The sequence below is a fragment of the Limulus polyphemus genome, unplaced genomic scaffold (genome assembly GCF_000517525.1).
Source record: "Limulus polyphemus unplaced genomic scaffold, Limulus_polyphemus-2.1.2 Scaffold439, whole genome shotgun sequence".
In the NCBI taxonomy this organism is placed as follows: domain Eukaryota; kingdom Metazoa; phylum Arthropoda; class Merostomata; order Xiphosura; family Limulidae; genus Limulus; species Limulus polyphemus.
Genome location: NW_013666049.1, coordinates 122,578 through 140,969, shown reverse-complemented (window position 1 = coordinate 140,969; position 18,392 = coordinate 122,578). Strand labels below are relative to the sequence as shown.

General features: G+C 34.0%; 1 protein-coding gene across 4 annotated transcripts in view; it reads right to left on the bottom strand.

Annotated features, from left to right (window-relative positions):
* LOC106458280 (eye-specific diacylglycerol kinase-like) overlaps positions 1–18,392 on the bottom strand; it is a 216,564-nt gene that overhangs the window by 78,521 nt on the left and 119,651 nt on the right. For all 4 annotated transcript variants that reach the window (XM_022384448.1, XM_022384449.1, XM_022384451.1 and 1 more), the window contains one exon: positions 4,726–4,801. In XM_022384448.1, coding sequence (XP_022240156.1) covers positions 4,726–4,801 — 76 coding nt within the window. The remainder of the gene's footprint in view (positions 1–4,725; positions 4,802–18,392) is intronic.

Here is an 18,392-nt window from a genome sequence, read left to right as displayed (position 1 = left end):
TGGAATTGGTGGATTACTTAGCGGTACAGAATTAATCGTAAATTAAAGCTTAAAACGAGGTTTAGAAATCACACGTATGATAAAATACTTTGAAGTCTTATATAAATATATATATGCATGTTATGTACACAAATACGGCTTAGAATACTGTTTATTTGAATTCTGAAATATCTAACATACGGAGCACAGGTAAACAAAAAACAAAAAATAACTTTTTTTTTGTGGAAATCCCATGAAGAATAACTCTCGAGAGGTATTTCCTTTTCAGTCCTTACTCAGTAGTAAGCTTGAGGGCTTATAAGGCTAAAATTCAACAACGAAAACTTCTCAAATAATAAAAGTACTGTTTTTTAAAGTAACATTATTATTTCTGTTTATTGGTATATATAAACGAATTGGGGAATCGAAACTGAATGCCTAACTTTGATATTGGATCTTGTTGGAGTTGAGTTTGGAGTCAGAGGGTTATTTGGATGAAAGTTTTCTTAATCATTTCAGCGTTTTCTGTGTTTATCAGTTGAAATTTACAAATATTAATATGTAAGCTTGTTTGTTTATTTTTGAATTTCGCGCAAAGCTACACGAGGGCTATCTGCGCTAGCCGTCCCTAATTTAGCAGTATAAGACTAGAGGGTAGGCAGCTAGTCATCACCACCAATTCTTAAGCTACTATTTTACCAACGAATAGTGGGATTGACCATCACATTATAACGCCCCCACGGCTGAAAGGGCCAGCATATTTGGTGGGACGGGGATTCGAACCCTCGGCCCTCAGATTGAGAGTCGAGCGCCCTAACCACCTGCCCATTCCGGGCCAATATGTAATCACAATCATTTATCTAAATGTAGTTAAATATCTTGACATCCAGCCTATTACCAAAATACTATTCTAATGTCATGAATGACACAAGCAGTTTTATTTTCAAAAAGGCACCAAGAAAAGTAAGCGATACTTTCTTTCTCCCTGGTAGACCAGCGTGGTTTCTGTGAAAGAAACAGACTTCACTTAGTGAAAGAAGTTGCATTTATGTGTACAGTTATAACAACTGTTCTTTTGTTTATGTCAGTAAGTTAAATTTCTATTTTAGATAAAGATGCGCTTGTTTAATATCTTTGATTTTATTTTAATAAGATATTTTACATCGAGTGTTCAGGTTTTACTTCTATTTTGGAATAGTTTCTGCAAACTTTCAGAAGAACTAAAAAGAAGCAGGAAAGAAGTGTCAATGTGGCCGCCAAATAATCTTGGGGACTATCCACTAAAATTAAAGAGAAAAATTTACCTTCAGGAGTAATAACTTGATCTTCATCCTTGAGAGATTGTGGAAATCAGATAGGAGACAATGCCAAGTGGACAAAGTTAATATTTAATGAAGTTTTCACGCTCTTGCAGGTGCAACAGTCACATTACTGAGAGTTTATAAACTATGGATTTACGCACAAAATACACTGGTGAAAAAGATCAGCTCCTGGGACCCAAACAAGACATTTCAAGCATACATTACTGTGTCAAGGTTGACTAATTGTCTGGGCTCAGATATTATAGGTCCCAGTGCAAGTCAAAATACACTGATTTATTGAAAACCTGAGACGAACAGTGAGAGCTTCTTACTTTTCTATTTCAGTTACTGAACCAATTAAAGGGGCATAGGTATAAATATTTAACAACCATTCCTTAACTGTTCCTAACTGGTGCAGAGAAAGAGAGTTTTTATCTTAGCCAAGTAGATAAGTAGAATTCCCTGAGTGGTTAACCATCAGGTTTATATCTTCCGAATGAACAGGGGTCCACTATTACAGAAATCTTTATTAAGAATAGTGCCTCGTCGAAGAGATATAGTTTTGGTGTGTAGGAATTCCTCTGCTAATATATTGATAAGATTAGTGGCACTTTTTAGAGACAAAGAAGTACCAGCTCTAGGCTTAAAGCACTGCGAATGTGAACATATAAAAAGTTTCAACATATTTCGAGAGAACCTAAGCACGAAGAGTGGTCGAGTTTTGCAAACAAAATAAAAAAAACCACTGATTTTTCCAGGCTTTGTAATAATAAATTGCACCTTTAACAAACTCTTTAATACCTATTATGGTTTATGGAGCTGTACTAGTGTCACCAATGGATATCTGAGGAAAACACAAAAAATGATAATGAAAGTGAGATCCGAGACCTTAATTTTCTGAGTGGGAGGATAGCCTTAGTCTGAGTGCTAGTCTAAATGCATGGCTTGGTATGATCCTTAGTATCAGCTATATTATCTCCTGCTATGTCCTCATTGAAGCCTACTGTGTAATAAGTGTTGAAAGTGACTCTTCAGAGTTGTCTCTCGTGTCCAGAAGGATCACCTATAGTGAATAAACATTAGACCATTCAATTTAGTTGTGTAGCTTATCATAAAATCAGTAGAAACCAATGTATTCATTGCAATACGAGGTGGATCTAGACACTGGAAGAGGGGACATTATTTTCTTTGAGAAATTTTGGTCATATTATTGATGCTCGTTGATGGTATATGTGTGTGCTTATAAAGTCCGGATATCCTTAAGATTTTATTCTTTGTAGATTTCGGAAGTTCACTTGTCAATCAACAAGTAAGAATTTCAAGTGGCACAAATATTGTTAAAAATGCTTTGAAAAGCAATTACACCACCAGTTCATTCTGTGTGGGGTACACTATTCATGTTCTGAAGAACTACGAGGTTCCAGTTCATTCAGTATGGAGTACAATAATCATGTTCTTAAGAACTACTAGGTTCACTCGAATATGCAAAGAAATTTTCTGTGACATGTTAAACTTGATATGTTGGAGTCTCTGACGTATATACAGTATCTACAATAAATTAGTTGGTGTTATCACTACACTAGTATCGGAGCCATAATGAGTGCATTTCTTAGTACAAGGGACAAGCAATCATATAAGATTAATAGTTTCATTATGAGTTTACTTATAAGTATTATCTTATTACAGGTTTTACTAAAACCTTCTTTACCCTTTAAACTTGTGTACTTGAGAATGATCGCACCAGTGATCGAAACGTTGCACCTGTTTTTAAACATATCCTTCCTTACTGTAAAAGCTGTAACTTGTAATTAAATCACACAAAAATGTATGTCCAGTTTAATTACCTGCAGCAGTGTCAATACTATTATCAAGATGCTTAAAACAAATCATCTGTACAATATAAGACATGAACCTGAGAAAGATGTAGATTTTATTTATAAGGCTAGTCGATTCCTGAATGTTATCATAGTGAAAATTTGTGTATTAATGAAATGACTAATCAATCAGTGTTTTCTATTTCCTGACCTGGAATACCGTAAAAAGGCTCAAGAGTGCTATTTAAGTATCTTTTAGAGTGCACACGTACTTTTGTTCACGATAACATTTCATTTTTCTGAGTAGTTTTTACTAAAAATGTGGTGATTAAAGAATTACTTCGAGACTGATGAAATAAGTGAAGAGTGGGTGCATTCTGGAGGTACAGACAAATTTGTTTTAGTTAAATCTTATAATTTTAGCTAATCATTCAACAATGGTTTCCCGTCATATTTGACGGGTTTTTATACTAATCATATTTATAAAAAGATATTCGGACAATAATAGATTAAATCAGGGACAATATAATATTAGATAATAAACACTAGTGACTGTATGTGTCAAATACAACTTAAATATATTTTCAACCCAATAGATGGCGATACAATACATTATTATTGATGTTTTTCACCTTAGATAATAGATTTTTAAAAACTCAGTCAAAAAATTTATAAGCATTTTATAAGAAAAGTTGTGCATTTGCCCTTCACCACAAAATTAATTCGCTTTGTCATAACAATTAATGAGTAGCAGATTTAGACATTTAACCATGTAGGAATATTTCTTCGAGAACCTGTTTTTTGGCATGGTTCAATCTACAAGGCTTTATCAAGAAAGTTATTTGAACAGAACATAACAATACATATAACTCAATATTCTAATCAAGGGTCACTTACAGAAGATGACCAAGTATAAACAAAAAAGTTGCTTTCGTGAAATACTAAAAAATGATAAACATTCTTTATACATCGTTGTTACAATAATACAATTAAATTTAAGAAAACGTATTCATAAAACATTTATTTAGGTTATATTTTCAGAAGAAAAATTAATCAGTGTTTACTGTCATATGATAGTGTTATGTCTGAGAAATATCGTGATTTACATTCCTCTTAATTGCTCATTAAATTTTGGACAAAACATTTATGTTTCTGGTCTGTTTTATGCTATACCTTCAATAACATAACATTCTAATACTAAAAAAAAATATTCTGTAGTTCATTATCGTTTTATGATACATGATTAATGACTTACTAACTATTTTTCATAAACGTTGTGCTTCACTAATGCTTTATGCTTATTACACTAATAACTAATACACTTTATTCCAAAAATCAGTTTATTGATGAATGTTAAGCAAGTACTGATGCTGACGCACCTATACTGAGCGGGAATATTTTTAGGTTTAATTGAAAATTATACCATAAAGTTACACATATCGTTAATCATTAACATAGTATCACATTAGAATAAAGGAAATATAGATGAATATGCCAAATGAGACTTCTTATATGCTTGTTTGTTTTTTTGTACATTTACACTCGAATTTTGTACACTCGTTCAAGTGTTATCCCGTATTACGATTTTATTTTGACGTTTTCTTAACAGTGAAAGAGTAATGTTGACTTACGCTCCAATCTGGCGTGCTTTTAAGTGCTTTCGTGTCTCCATCTTCTGTGGACTCTTTGTGTTCTTGAAGTGCTTTCCTATATTCAAAAGATGGTAAACAGTTGAAATGCGCTTATCATTAAATAAATACATCTCAATTTTTTAAACTTTACGATTTATTCAAAACAAAGAAAATTAAAAACGAACAAAAACAAATGACTCGATAACATCGAAGTTAAATGATATTTTATTAAACAAAAAATGTCTGATCTTCTGCAACAGGAAAAATAAACAGTTTATAGAAAATATTACAGAATACGACTTAAAATGTGTAGTTTAACTCCAGTTCAACATAAATGATTGTTTGTTGTTTTTCTTTTTATGCTGATGTTCATCAATTTTCGCGCTAAGTTATACAAGGGCTATCTGCGTATAGTCTTCCTTATTTTTAAGCTGATATACAACAGATGGAATGAGGCTAACAACAGCACCCACCACCAACTTTTGGGTCATAGTAGAACTTGACCGTCACTTTTATAACAAATCCACGACCTAAAGGACACAATTTTTGACAACAGAACGCGAACCATGAACCTTCAATCTAGCAATCTAATCATTAGGAAATTCTCGGGTGGCGACGTTTGTCTGACTGAATACTGGTCACTCTTAAAGCGGAATGCGCTTTTAATTTGTTGCGGCAACGGGGCGCGAACCATGAACTCTCGCATTCACAGTTCGGACACACTAACCACTAGACCACATCCAACTCCTGCTTGGAAACACTAATACAATGGACATTTGAGGGATATCAGCATCTCTTAATAAAAAATACTGATTAACAGCAATCATATCGCAATTGTGCAAGGTTAAGAAGACAAGATTTATATGTTGTTTACACTCTTTTGATTTATCAGGCGTCATTCAAATGCTATATGTAGTATATGATGCTGACCTTTACATATTTTTCATATTACACGTAATTTCTGTTAAACTATTATACACAAGTAAACTTCGACTATCTTATATATATTGCGAACCGTGGTGTCTGTTCGAGCATTCGTCTGTCTCCCGTTGGAAAAGCTGCGCACGCAGGTAAAGCTAAACATTCACTTTTTAAATGACGGAAGAACAGGCATGAATAATGTTTATGCCAAATTATATTTTGCAAGCAATATATTTTACACTAAATTGTTAGGAATTAATCACACTAGCATTCACATTCCAAAGTGTGACATAACTTAAAGAATAAAAATGTAGATTTACCGTATGTTATTGTTGAGCGGCTCTTAGCATGAATGAAATGTTCAACAATTACATTTCTCTGTGGGCAGTATAAGTAGCTCGGAGCTTTGGCTCTGAATGAAACCAATAGTGCGACACAATTGGCCTTTTAAAAGTCCATGAAATAACTTAAACTGATAGAGTAACTTAAACTTTTCCCGTCACTGGGGACGGGTACTTTTGCTTGTATTTAATATAACAGAAGGGTCATCTTACTTTCCCCAATTAATACAAATAAGGTCGTCAGAAAGGCATAACGTTGCTACTATTTAAACTTTATATATGATAATGTAGTAACACTTAGTTCAAAAATTCTGAATGACTTATACTTGGTACAGGCCTTATTTAAAACAGAATCTGTAGATATAAAACTGTCAAGGCGAACTAAACGGGTTTTGGTTTTCACGAAAGTAGACATTCCAGCACTAATTTTAAATGAAAAAAAAAATAACGGTCACAACTATCTTTCCTATTTCAGCTGCAATCGTATTTAGCGGTGCCATAAAGATTTATGAATGAATATGAAGAGAAACATTTCTCCAGCTAACAAGAGTGATGGGATCCTTTTTTATCTTTCTAGTTGTATCAGGACTTTTTGTTAACAACATATTAAAAGTTGCCTTTCAACAAACACCATGGACGAGTACTGCAGCCACTCTGTCAAACAGATTAACAGCATATATAAAATTCCTTCTTGGTGAGATTATCTGCCTCACTTTTTAATCTGTTTATAATCTATATGATTGAAGCAACGGAACATAAGCAGTTTGTTTTTTGCTGAAATTATCCGTTTCATTGTCTACTCTGTAAAAGTGGTATATTCTGAGAGATTAGGGTAACGGAACATATAAAGTTCGTTCCTTCCCCCCAGATAATCCATCTCATTTTTTATCTCTTAGCTGGTAAATTCTGAGAGATTAGAATAAGATAACATATATATAACTCGTCCCTTCACTGAGTTTATCCACTTCTTTGTCTTGTCATTTTACTGAATGAGAACATCAACAACTAAAATGATAACATACAGTTTTCTTTTTTCTGGCGATGAAAATATTTTAAAAGACTTGACCTATCTTTTATTTCAGCCCAATTATCATTTACATTAAACCATCCTTAGGGTTACCACCCCTACCCCTTTATCAGTAATCGTGGACTAATTTAAAGCAAAAATAGTTAATCAAGTCTTATCCATAGGCCTAAATTTTGATTTAAACAAAAGTAATAAAACACAATGTCCGAACAAAAAAGGTTTGGTTTTGAATTTCGCGTAAAGCTCCACGAGGGATATCTGTGGTAGACGTCCCTAATTTAGCATTTATTATCCCGAACTGTTGGGATACTCTTTTACCAACGAATAGTGGAATTGACCGTCACATTATAACGCCCCTGCGTATGAAAGGGCGAGTATGTTTGGTGGGATGGGGATTCGAACCCGCTAGCCGCAGATTGCGAGTCGAGCGCCCTAACTAACTGGCCATGCCAGGCCCGAGAAAAAAAGGGAGGACAACCCATTGTTGATGCTAGAAGGTTTGACTGACATTAGGCTCACTTCAAGCTTTTTAATGAGGTGTTAGCCTTTCTATGTTTTCTTTTCTTAGTAAGGAAACAGTAAATCTTGCAGACATAAATGTTCTCTTAATAGTGGAGACGAATTAGTTCGCACAGTCACATTTTTAGGGACTCTTTTTAATGACACTTCGGATGTGCATGTATAATTAAAACAGAGCTAAACTAACACTGAACACATTTTGGTTTCTAAAGAAGAAATTTATTAAACATATATTGTCCATTCAATGGCCATTTCGCACGACCGAAACTTTAAACTGCGTGTAAGAAACAACTAATATAGTATGAAACTTCGGTTCGTTATAAATAAAACTAGCATATATATATATTACTTCACTCGTGGTATTCTATTGATTTTTCAAACTCATACCTTCTCTCCCGACATCGAATATAAGATCTTCATATCCTTCTCTGTGCATCAACAGTTTTGTTAGTTTTTCTACAACTACATTTATCTCAGTTGTTCACGTCAGGTTTATCCAAGATAATTTGAACATCAGCTCTTATAGTCCGTTGAACTTAAAGTAAGAAAATGATTGACTGTAAGAAGACACGTTCAACTTATAACATAAAACTGATTTAGGCAACTACAGAATTTGCACAATTCTCTTCAATTACATAAAAGATGCAAACAAAATGTTTGATTTCATGAACGGATGTAGTATTTACATAAACAATCTACGTCATGAATTTCAACCTGTACGACACCTTTTGTGCACGTGGGATAAACGACCAGGTAAGATACCCATGGGGTTTAGACATAGCCGTCCCTAGCTCTGAAATACTGACCAGAAAGATAATACGACATCCAGGAGTACCCGCCACCACAAGAGTCTTATTTAGTTCTTTGAACGGAATAAAGGGATTGGCTGTCACTTTTATAACGCGCCCACAGCTGAAATTGCGGGACGTGTTCAACGCTATCACGTCTAGAACCCCGGATCCTTCGATCCTCAGCCCGAAGTGCTAACTATTACATCGATAATCAAGGAATTCAGCTGTGAAATTAAAGAACATTGTACAAACTCGAAGGTATCTAAGCCAATTTCATCTTTTAGAAGTGTTTTATGATGCTAATTACTTCATGCCAGTATACAGTTGATCATGTCATAGATACTTAAACAAGTATTACTTAGAAGATCACTCTAGCATTAAACACCCTAGAATACTAATTACTCACTCCTATGGGGATCAAAACAGCCCTAACTTATGACACTCTAGTAGTTTATTTGTTTTCAGGAACTCGTTCATACTTCATGATCAAAGATGAATTTGGGGATAATTTAAAAATAGTTCAGAGAAATATATATGGATCACTGTTAAACTATAAATTAACTGTACTTGTGAGCTGAAACTCACTTTACTTTAGATTGTAATTACACCATGTTACATTTTTGTAGAAATTTTAGTGATTAAGAAGTATGATGGTGGCACAATTTAACAACCACTTTTCACAAGCAAACTAGTTCACACAACTATCAGGTTTTTCCATAGCAGCCACTCAAAATGTATGAAAACGCAACCCTTTAAATTAGCCAGAAAACTTACTTTTATACTTTTGAACCTGCGAACAAGAGGAAAAAAAAAAGCTTAAAGAATTAGCCAATTTTCTTCTTAGTATATCATATCTAGACGATGTTATTAGTCTCGGATTTTCTGCGTCGTATTACAGGGTTCGCAACAAATCAAACGTGATATCTTGTCTGTCGTTAGCACGTGCTGTCGAAACACTATATATAATGTTCAAACTGTCAATAGCTTAATTCGTGCTTCTACAGTAATACAAGTAAACATCCACGAAGTTAAAAGTATTAACGCCTTTTGATAATCTGAAAACGTATATATTTTTAGTTTTACTGTCTTTATCATGTGAAGAAACCTGATATTACCAAGTATAAAGATAAGCAGCGTCAGTCATACAGTACCAAGCCTATTCGAAACTAAAATTACTCATGATGAATATGGCACTATAATTTTGAATTTCAAAAGGGAGTTTAGGAATTATTAAGGAATCATTCTTTAATTGTTAACCCAGTTTACCTTAAGGAACCATTCTTTAATTGTTAACCCAGTTTACCTTAAGGAACCATTCTTTAATTTTTAACCCAGTTTACCTTAAGCAAACATTCTTTAATTGTTAACCCAGCTAATCTTAAGGAACCATTCTTTAATTGTTAACCCAGTTTACCTTAAGGAACCATTCTTTAATTGTTAACCCAGCTTATTTTAAGAAACCATTCTTTAATTGTTAATCCAGCTTACCTTAAGGAACCATTCTTTAATTGTTAACCCAGCTTACCTTAAGGAACCATTATTTAATTGTTAACCTAGCTTACCTTAAGGAACCATTATTTAATTGTTAACCTAGCTTACCTTAAGGAACCATTTTTTAATATACTTTACTTATATTTTAGATTGTCTATATGAAGGCTGCTGTCACGCTTGTAAATCACTACCTCCTTTTGTGAAACTAGTATATTGTACAAACCCTGTAGGTAAATCAGTTAATTTTATCTTTTATTTGTTTATCAGCTCAAAATATTAGACAAGTTACTATGGGCCGTTCTCTAATACAGCAAACACTGGAATTATTAGATTCAAGCCAAATATGTTTTACCTAACTGTGAGAGGTGGTGAATAAATATTTTCAAAAAGCTAAAAAATATATATTTCAATTAGACATTTGTAAAAACAAACAAACAAAAAATATATAAGAATGTTAATTTCAAAGGTGGTTCTCTTATTTGAATGAAATATTTAGGTTACCGACAGGAGACAAATTCTGACAACTAATATAACTGAGCTTTGTATACAGGATGCCTGTCATAGTAAGAGTTTCACTATCTGAAATATAATAATTTTTCCTAATATTTTCGATTCCTGGTAGCACAGATGTAAATCTTTGGGCTTATAACGTTAAAAATCGGGTCTCGATACTCGCGGTAATCAAAGCACATATATATACTGTTGTGTGGCTTTGTGTTTAAGAAATATCTATCTAACTCAACTTCGGGGCTTGTTAGACAACCAGGGGCGCTCAGAAACAGTTGTTCCACTTCAACCCTACACGCAGAATTAAGATTTTAATCTTACACGGGAGCGGTTTGGTTTGTTTTGAATTTCGCTCAAAGCTACATGAGGGCTATCTGCGCTAGCCGTCCCTAATTTAACAGTGTAAGACTAGAGGGAAGGCAGCCAGTCATCACCCCCCACCGCCAACTCTCGGGCTACTCTTTTACCAACGAATAGTGGGATTGATCGTCACATTATAACGCCCCACGGCTGAAAGGGCGAGCATGTTTGGTGAGACGGGGATTTGAACCCGCGACCCTCAGATTGCGAGCCAAACGCCTTAACCACCTGGCTATGCCAGGCCTACTCAGGAGTGAGAGATGGTAAAGAGCTATGCGGATGGTATGATGAATACCGGTTAGCTTTATGAGTATTTTAAAACGTATTTATGAATTATTACTAAAGTAGGTGGGTAGAATGATATCTGATTTTACTATTGTATTCGGGGAAAACCACGAATTTGGAGAATCGATGAAACATGCAAATAGGCAAACACAAGCCTTTAATATACCCAGCTTAAAATCTTTTTACTTCTGGCATTAGATCTACTTTAAACTTGATACACCTTGCGACACTATAATTTCTTCAAAGTCGCGTGCTGATAACCATTCTACACGTTCTACTATAATGCCTCTGAAATATAAAAACCAACATTAGAAAAGGCAATCGCCGACATTTTACAGCATGTAAATACTAAAATTTTAGAATATTCTATGAAAGTCGCAATAGGTGGGAGAACAGAAAAGAGATTATTTCTACAGTACCGGTCACTGTTTCTAAAAGCAGTACAAATTTATTCCTCCAGCCGACCAGTATGTTTTCTGATTAGGACATTGGTGTTTATGTAAGAAAAAACAACATCATAAATCAAGAGTAAATAAAACCAAAATTAGGAGTAACAAATATTTTTGTTTCTTGTTTTTCATGTTCATATGTCAAATATTGTGTTGTAGCTTACAGAGTGCATAATTCTTCTCGTGATTCACGGCATGCGCACGTTTTACTGACGTCATGACACTACAAATTGCAACGTTAAATGTCCCTTATGTGACGTCATTTCAGTGTCTACCGACTGACTGACTGACAGACAATACACTACTGTATTATGGTACGAGTGGTTAAAACAGGTGACCCCTGTAGGCAAGCTTCGGCCTCCTTTCAGGTAAATAACCTTGTTCTAGAGTTATGGTTGTTTCTTCATCATACAAAAGAATAATCTATTATATTATTTAACTTCATTTTAATGTCTATGTTGTATCACATGGTTTTAATTTAAGGCCCGGCGCCGCGAAAAACTCGGCCCTCATATGGCCGCGCCTTTTTTCTTTCTTTTTTTTTAACTACTGATTGGACAACTGACTACTTTTACGCTTTCTATTGTAGTTAATACGCATCGTAGGTACAGTGCATGATGGCAATGGATCACAAAGACGACAAACATGGCATGTTCCTTTCTTTCCTTTTTGTGTTCATCACATACGCTTCCAGTTCCTACTGTTTCCATGCTTCTTGGTATCCGATTGAAAATCTGAAAGTTGTGTTGAAATCAACCCAACTAATGTAGCTAAACTGTTTACTAATAATTACTATGTTGTGTTGAAATCAGGCCAACTAATGTAGCTAAACCGTTTACTAATAATTACTATGTTGTGTTGAAATCAGCTCAACTAATGTAGCTAAACTGTTTACTGATCATTACTATGTTGTGTTGAAATCAGTTCAACTAATGTAGCTAAACTGTTTACTGATCATTACTATGTTGTGTTGAAATCAGGCCAACTAATGTAGCTAAACTGTATACTAATAATTACTATGTTGTGTTGAAATCAGCTCAACTAATGTAGCTAAACTGTTTACTGATAATTACTATTGCGCTTTATGCGCTTTTTCGATATGTTTCATAAGTTTCTAAATTTGTAGTAAAATATCCTACTTTGTCGCAGCCGCGGGTCTTAATATTTCACTCTAGTGTTAAGTATACATTGTTTATAGTGAGTGGTACGTTTACACGAGAATACACTCCTTAATATTTCACTCTAGTGTTAAGTATACATTGTTTATAGTGAGTCGTACGTTTACACGAGAATACACTCCTTAATATTTCACTCTAGTGTTAAGTATACATTGTTTATAGTGAGTCATACGTTTACACGAGAATACACACCTATAAATCATACACCGATCTTTCATTCTCATAATAAACCTGACGAACGACAGTTACTCGAAATGTTCATATGAAATAAAATAACAGATTTTCTTTCCTGGACACCTGTTAAAAATACTTCTTTTGTATAATAACACAGGCTTCCACGTCCTGACGACTATCGTTAATAACACAGGCTTCCACGTCCTGACGACTATCGTTTTACAAAACCACATCTATTCTTCCACTTCCGATCAACATTCTCTGTTCATCTGACAATTTGTTTAGTGTTAAGCGTAAAGATACACAACGGACTATCTGTCCTCTTCATCCGGCTGGTATCAAAATCCGAATTTTAGCGTTATAAGCCCTTATACTTCCCGCTAAGCCACCATAAGGCTCATCGGTTAATGTTATTGTTGACCAAAACACAAAATTGAGTAAAAGATCTCAGTAATGTCTTTGACCTGGATGGGCAATGAGAATTCTGGTCGATAGAGGCATACTTCCCGCATCCGAATCAATAAAATATTTAAAAATCAGTCCCATTTTAACTTAATTGTTAATAATTAAAATAATCTTTTTTTGGGAGCATTTTTTAAAAGGTAAATAAACTCTGAAACTCATGTTGCATATATTGTATCGTACAATGTAATTTTGATATAAATGCTAAGTCGCATAGGTTTCAAAAATTGGATCCTATGGATGTCGTTCAAAATGAAAAAAAAAAGAAAAAAAGAAAGAATTTTCAAATAAAATAAACTCATTTTTTTCCCGCTATGAACAGATATCTACGTTTATTTTAAACTTCGACTAAAGCCATTTAGCAGCCATGGTATAATTGTAAGTTTTCATAAGGAAAAAAAAAAAGTTACCTACGTACGTGGTTGGTTTTCTTTGCAGTGCGTGTTGCATACTGACACTGCAATATAGCTCTTAGGAGTCGTTAATCAAATAATCTTCCTACTCATTTTAACAGAACTTTACAAAGAATATGCACTCTGTGAATTTCACAGTTGCATCTCAGTGCTTAATTATACTTAACGTCACTTTTCTACGTGCACAAGTCACGTGCACATTTCAAAGAAGCACGCGTATTCAAACATTCGCATACTCAATCACCTGCATTTTATACCATATTTAACATTCACAAGAACGTACATATGCACTTCTATGCATTCACTTGGAACCAACAAAGTAAATTTTATTATTATTATAACGTTTTCGCAATAAAAATCTGCCTTTAGCAACGCAACAATTCAAATAAAAAACGATTGACTGGATTCTTTAGAATTATCTTCTTGTGTGACTGACATAAAAACACAGAGTTGGTTTTGTTTATTGTTAAGTGCAAAGCTAACGCAACGAAACCTGAATTTTAGTGTGCTCAGTCCTCAGACTTATCTTTGAGCCCTATCAGAAGCACAAAAGCTGGGATATAAAGATTGCTTGTTTATTTGTTGAATTTCATGCAAAGGCTATCTGCGCTAGCCGTCCATAATTTTGAAGTGGTCTGATTTGTTTTGAATTTAGCGCAAAGCTACACTAGGGCTATCTGCGCTAACCGTCCCTTGAACTTTCACATGATAATCGCTAAAATAGCAGCTAGGACCCAGCTGGTGATCCTTGAAAAAGTAGCCACTAAATCAGAAATACTACAATGTCCCCTTACAAAAGAAGAATCCAGTCAGTTAATACTTAAGTCAGCCCTCGAAATAGCAGGGCCCTTCTGTTACCAGTCGAGGGTAACACTAACATTTCGACAGCACGATTACAAAAATATTTATCAATCAATGAGCAATAATATTCATATCAAACAAAATATAATAATCTCTTTCACGCCAACACTCTAAACAATGGACGCCTATTCAACTTCGAATATTCTTCTATTCAAACGACAAATCATATTTAATGTAAAAATCAATATTAAAAGTTCGCAGCAGTAAACTTTCCTTCAGAGACTCTAAACTCTAAAGGATAAAAAAGAAAACTTGTTAAGTACGAAATCGTAAGCAAATTAACAAAAAAGGATAGTCTAACTTATGTACCCATAAATGTTGACAAAGTGGCCTATGTTTAATTTGTTTGCAGAGAGGTTTACGCTTAATGTGTATGTGCGCTGGTCTATACTGTGGAAAGGCTGGTGTTTATGTACAGACTGGCATGTAGTTAACATATTCGTCTGCTAGTCAGCGGGTATCTAAATGTTTCATGAATAAACAAGTTCTTTCTTGTTCCTTGTACAATCACATGAAAATGACTGAAAATGCCTTGAATCGATGTATCATCAACATTCGTTTCTTTTTCCAGTGGAAAATATTGTCGTGTCAGCTCTTTACAACGTTGAATGGGTGGATAAGACAATATCGACCGAATCCACCAAACTATACACGTACTACAATTTTTCTACGCTGTTATCGCCTGGTACAAAAGGTACCAAGAACACAGTAAAAGTAAAGAAACAAAAGTTCAAGCTGGAAACCCCGAGTATGAGAAGACAAGCCTGTTCACAAAAAAAACCTCTAAAACGTTTCTGAGGTGCACATACCAACATAATTACAAGAGCTTGAAACATTCGCGTAGATGAGCGTTGTCACAAAACTGTCCGATTGAATGTTGGTGCTCCATCAAAACTACACAGTAACATTGACCAGACATGCTCGGGTATGGGAACAAGAATAGAAAACACCAGTTGTTCTAACTTTGAACAGTTTGTCGGTTTTAAAACTGTATAGCATTTATTTTTTCACGATCACTTTCGCCGACAGTTAATAATCATTAAAAATATATTCAAAAACTAAAAATATCTCGCATGTTAAAAAACACTTTAAGGAAAAGAGGTTGGAATAGTCGCATGTTAAAATACACTTTAAGGAAAAGAGGTTGGAATAGTCGCATGTTAAAACATACCTTAAGGAAAAGAGGTTGGAATAGTCGCATGTTAAAATACACTTTAAGGAAATGAGGTTGGAATAGATTTTTGTTTGTTTAAAGTTAAGCACAAAGCTACACAATGGGTTATCTGTGCTCTGCTCACCACGGGTATCGAAACCCGGTTTCTATCATTGTATGCCGGGAGACATACTGCTGTGCCACTGGGAGGCAGGTTGGAATAGAGAATTTAAAACTGCAGATTTTCAGTTGTTAATATTTACCACAATGGATATTAATATTTGTGTGTAGTCGTAATCTTCGTAATCTATGTGGCCCGACTGAATTGGCATTAAGCTGAGATTACTAATGGCGAATACGATGCAAATAGTGCTAATGATATAAGAAGTGTCAGGTGCAAAACACAAGATAAACTGACTTATAACAACACATAACCAAATAATGTGACTTAAGGATACGGTTTAATATTATGAACATCAAGAAATAAGTTATTTTTTTAAATAAAAATCAAACTTAATAATTCAGAAGTCGTCAGATTGTTCAGTAAAAACAAATGCAACACACACACACACATATAAATACAACTTACAAAAGCAATACATTTGAGTAGACGCATCGTTAGGCGCTTTAAAAGATTCGAGGCTTCATAATCTTCTATTCTGATTTTTCAAGACACCAACTGGGGATTCGGGGCACTGTCAAACAGAATCGGGGGACGGGCCCCCAGTGTCAGCGCCAAGCGACGCCTCTTTACTGGAGGTTGGAATGCATAATACATAAATATAGCTCGGCTATTAAAGATAAGTATTATCAAATTAAGAAATAATGTATAAAAACATTAAACCATTTTTAAGCGAGAAAAACCGCTTAAAAAAAGTATCCAGAACTTGATTTTGAGTTAACTAAACATTAAAAAACTACCAGCAATGATGTTTGTGTTCAAAATGTGAATGGTTGAGAAGAAAGCGAAATGCACATACAAACATAACTTCTTTATATTTAGTTTAATAGTTTGACGCAACCTTCAATAAAATAAAAAAAAGGTTTAAAACAAAACCAATATTTCCACGATCGTCCTCTCAAAACATCAGCACATCGTTGAAAAAACTGAACACGACTTTATTTCCAGATATAACAAATTGTCGTTTCATTTATTTCCACATTTTTGACGTAAGGGAACCGAACAAAAACAAGTTACAAAAGTTCGGTTTCACCATACCTCTTCCCCCTGCCTTTAAACAGTAAATATGTACGAGTTTGGTTAACAATATGTTATTCTCGAGCGAGAATTCCGTTATTATATTGCCACATAAAAAAAAAAGTGGTAAAGCTCATAAGTACTTTACTTTCGTAAGTTCGGAATTAAGCTATCCTACCTACAAAGAAGAAAAACTGAATATATAAGAATACTGCATTTGGGAGGCAACATTTGAATGAGAATACTGCATTTGAAATTAACATATGTTTCGTTTAATCCAAACTGTTCAGACAATCTAATATAATGTGTTTCGTTAGCGGCCCTAAAGGCCTAAACGCACGCTGGAGTAATCTTCTATACGAATCCACGAAGAACTTGAAGTTAAAAACTAGAAATGATTAAGTACAATAGGATACAGCTTACCTAAATGGTACCTACGTAAACAATTCAAAGAAAATTATGCAAATAACTTGTTTTAATGAGTTTCACTTACTTTCCGCATTCTTATTTCCACCAAGTACCAAGTAATACCAAATATGAGGAAAAGTGGTTTTATTGTTTGAATTAAGAGCTTTTAAGAATATTTTTTTCTTTCAGTACAAAAAAAGAATTATCAATCAAATATTTTATGGAAATTATTCGGTAGAAAAATATTGACAAAAAAAGCTGAAAGCTATAGAAAACACTGTTCTTTAGTTTTGTGATATTAAGACTTTTAATTTATGAATTTTGTACTAATGTAAGTTCTAATTTTAACTTCCATAATGCTGATCAGAACAAAATCTTCTAGATTAATGACAGGTTATTGTAAAGTAAAATTGAATAGACGTTCCATTATAAAAAAAAACTCTGAAAACTAATGAATATATTTCAACCAAATTTGGGGGTAATTAAAATAACAAAAAGGAAAAACACGAACAAAGTAACTTAGTTTGGTGAAAGAAAATGAAAAGCTCAATACTCAATAAAGGTAAGTAATACCGATTGTATCCACAAAAGAAAAGATAACAACTAACAACATGAAACCGAATTATAAAAACAAGTTGAAGATAAATAAAATACGATGTTACTCCAGAAAAAATAACTGGTTTTATCTAAGCCAACGTTTTGCCATCACGGCTACACCGGGGCAAATAAGGCACTTACTAACTGATTTATACTTTATATTTTTAACGATGAATAGGCTTCTCCAGCTTACACTTCAAAATTTAAACTGTTATAATAAAAAGTTGAAAAGTTTAAGATTATCAATAGCATCTGGTGAAAGCAGAACTAGTTTATACAAGGCACATTTTCTAGTTTTTAGTTATAAAATATTTAACAGACTCGAAAACTTACTTGCGAATATAAAACATGTTGATATCTGATGTTTTACATGTTTGAAAGGAACTTATAAAAAGCGATTAAGGTAAGGGTAAATCCTCCATTAAAACCATAATTAATTACTGGCCAAAGTAATTACCGTTTTTCTTGTTTGTTTTGAATTTCGCGCAAAGCTACACGAGGGCTATCTGCGTTAGCCGTCCCTAATTTAGCA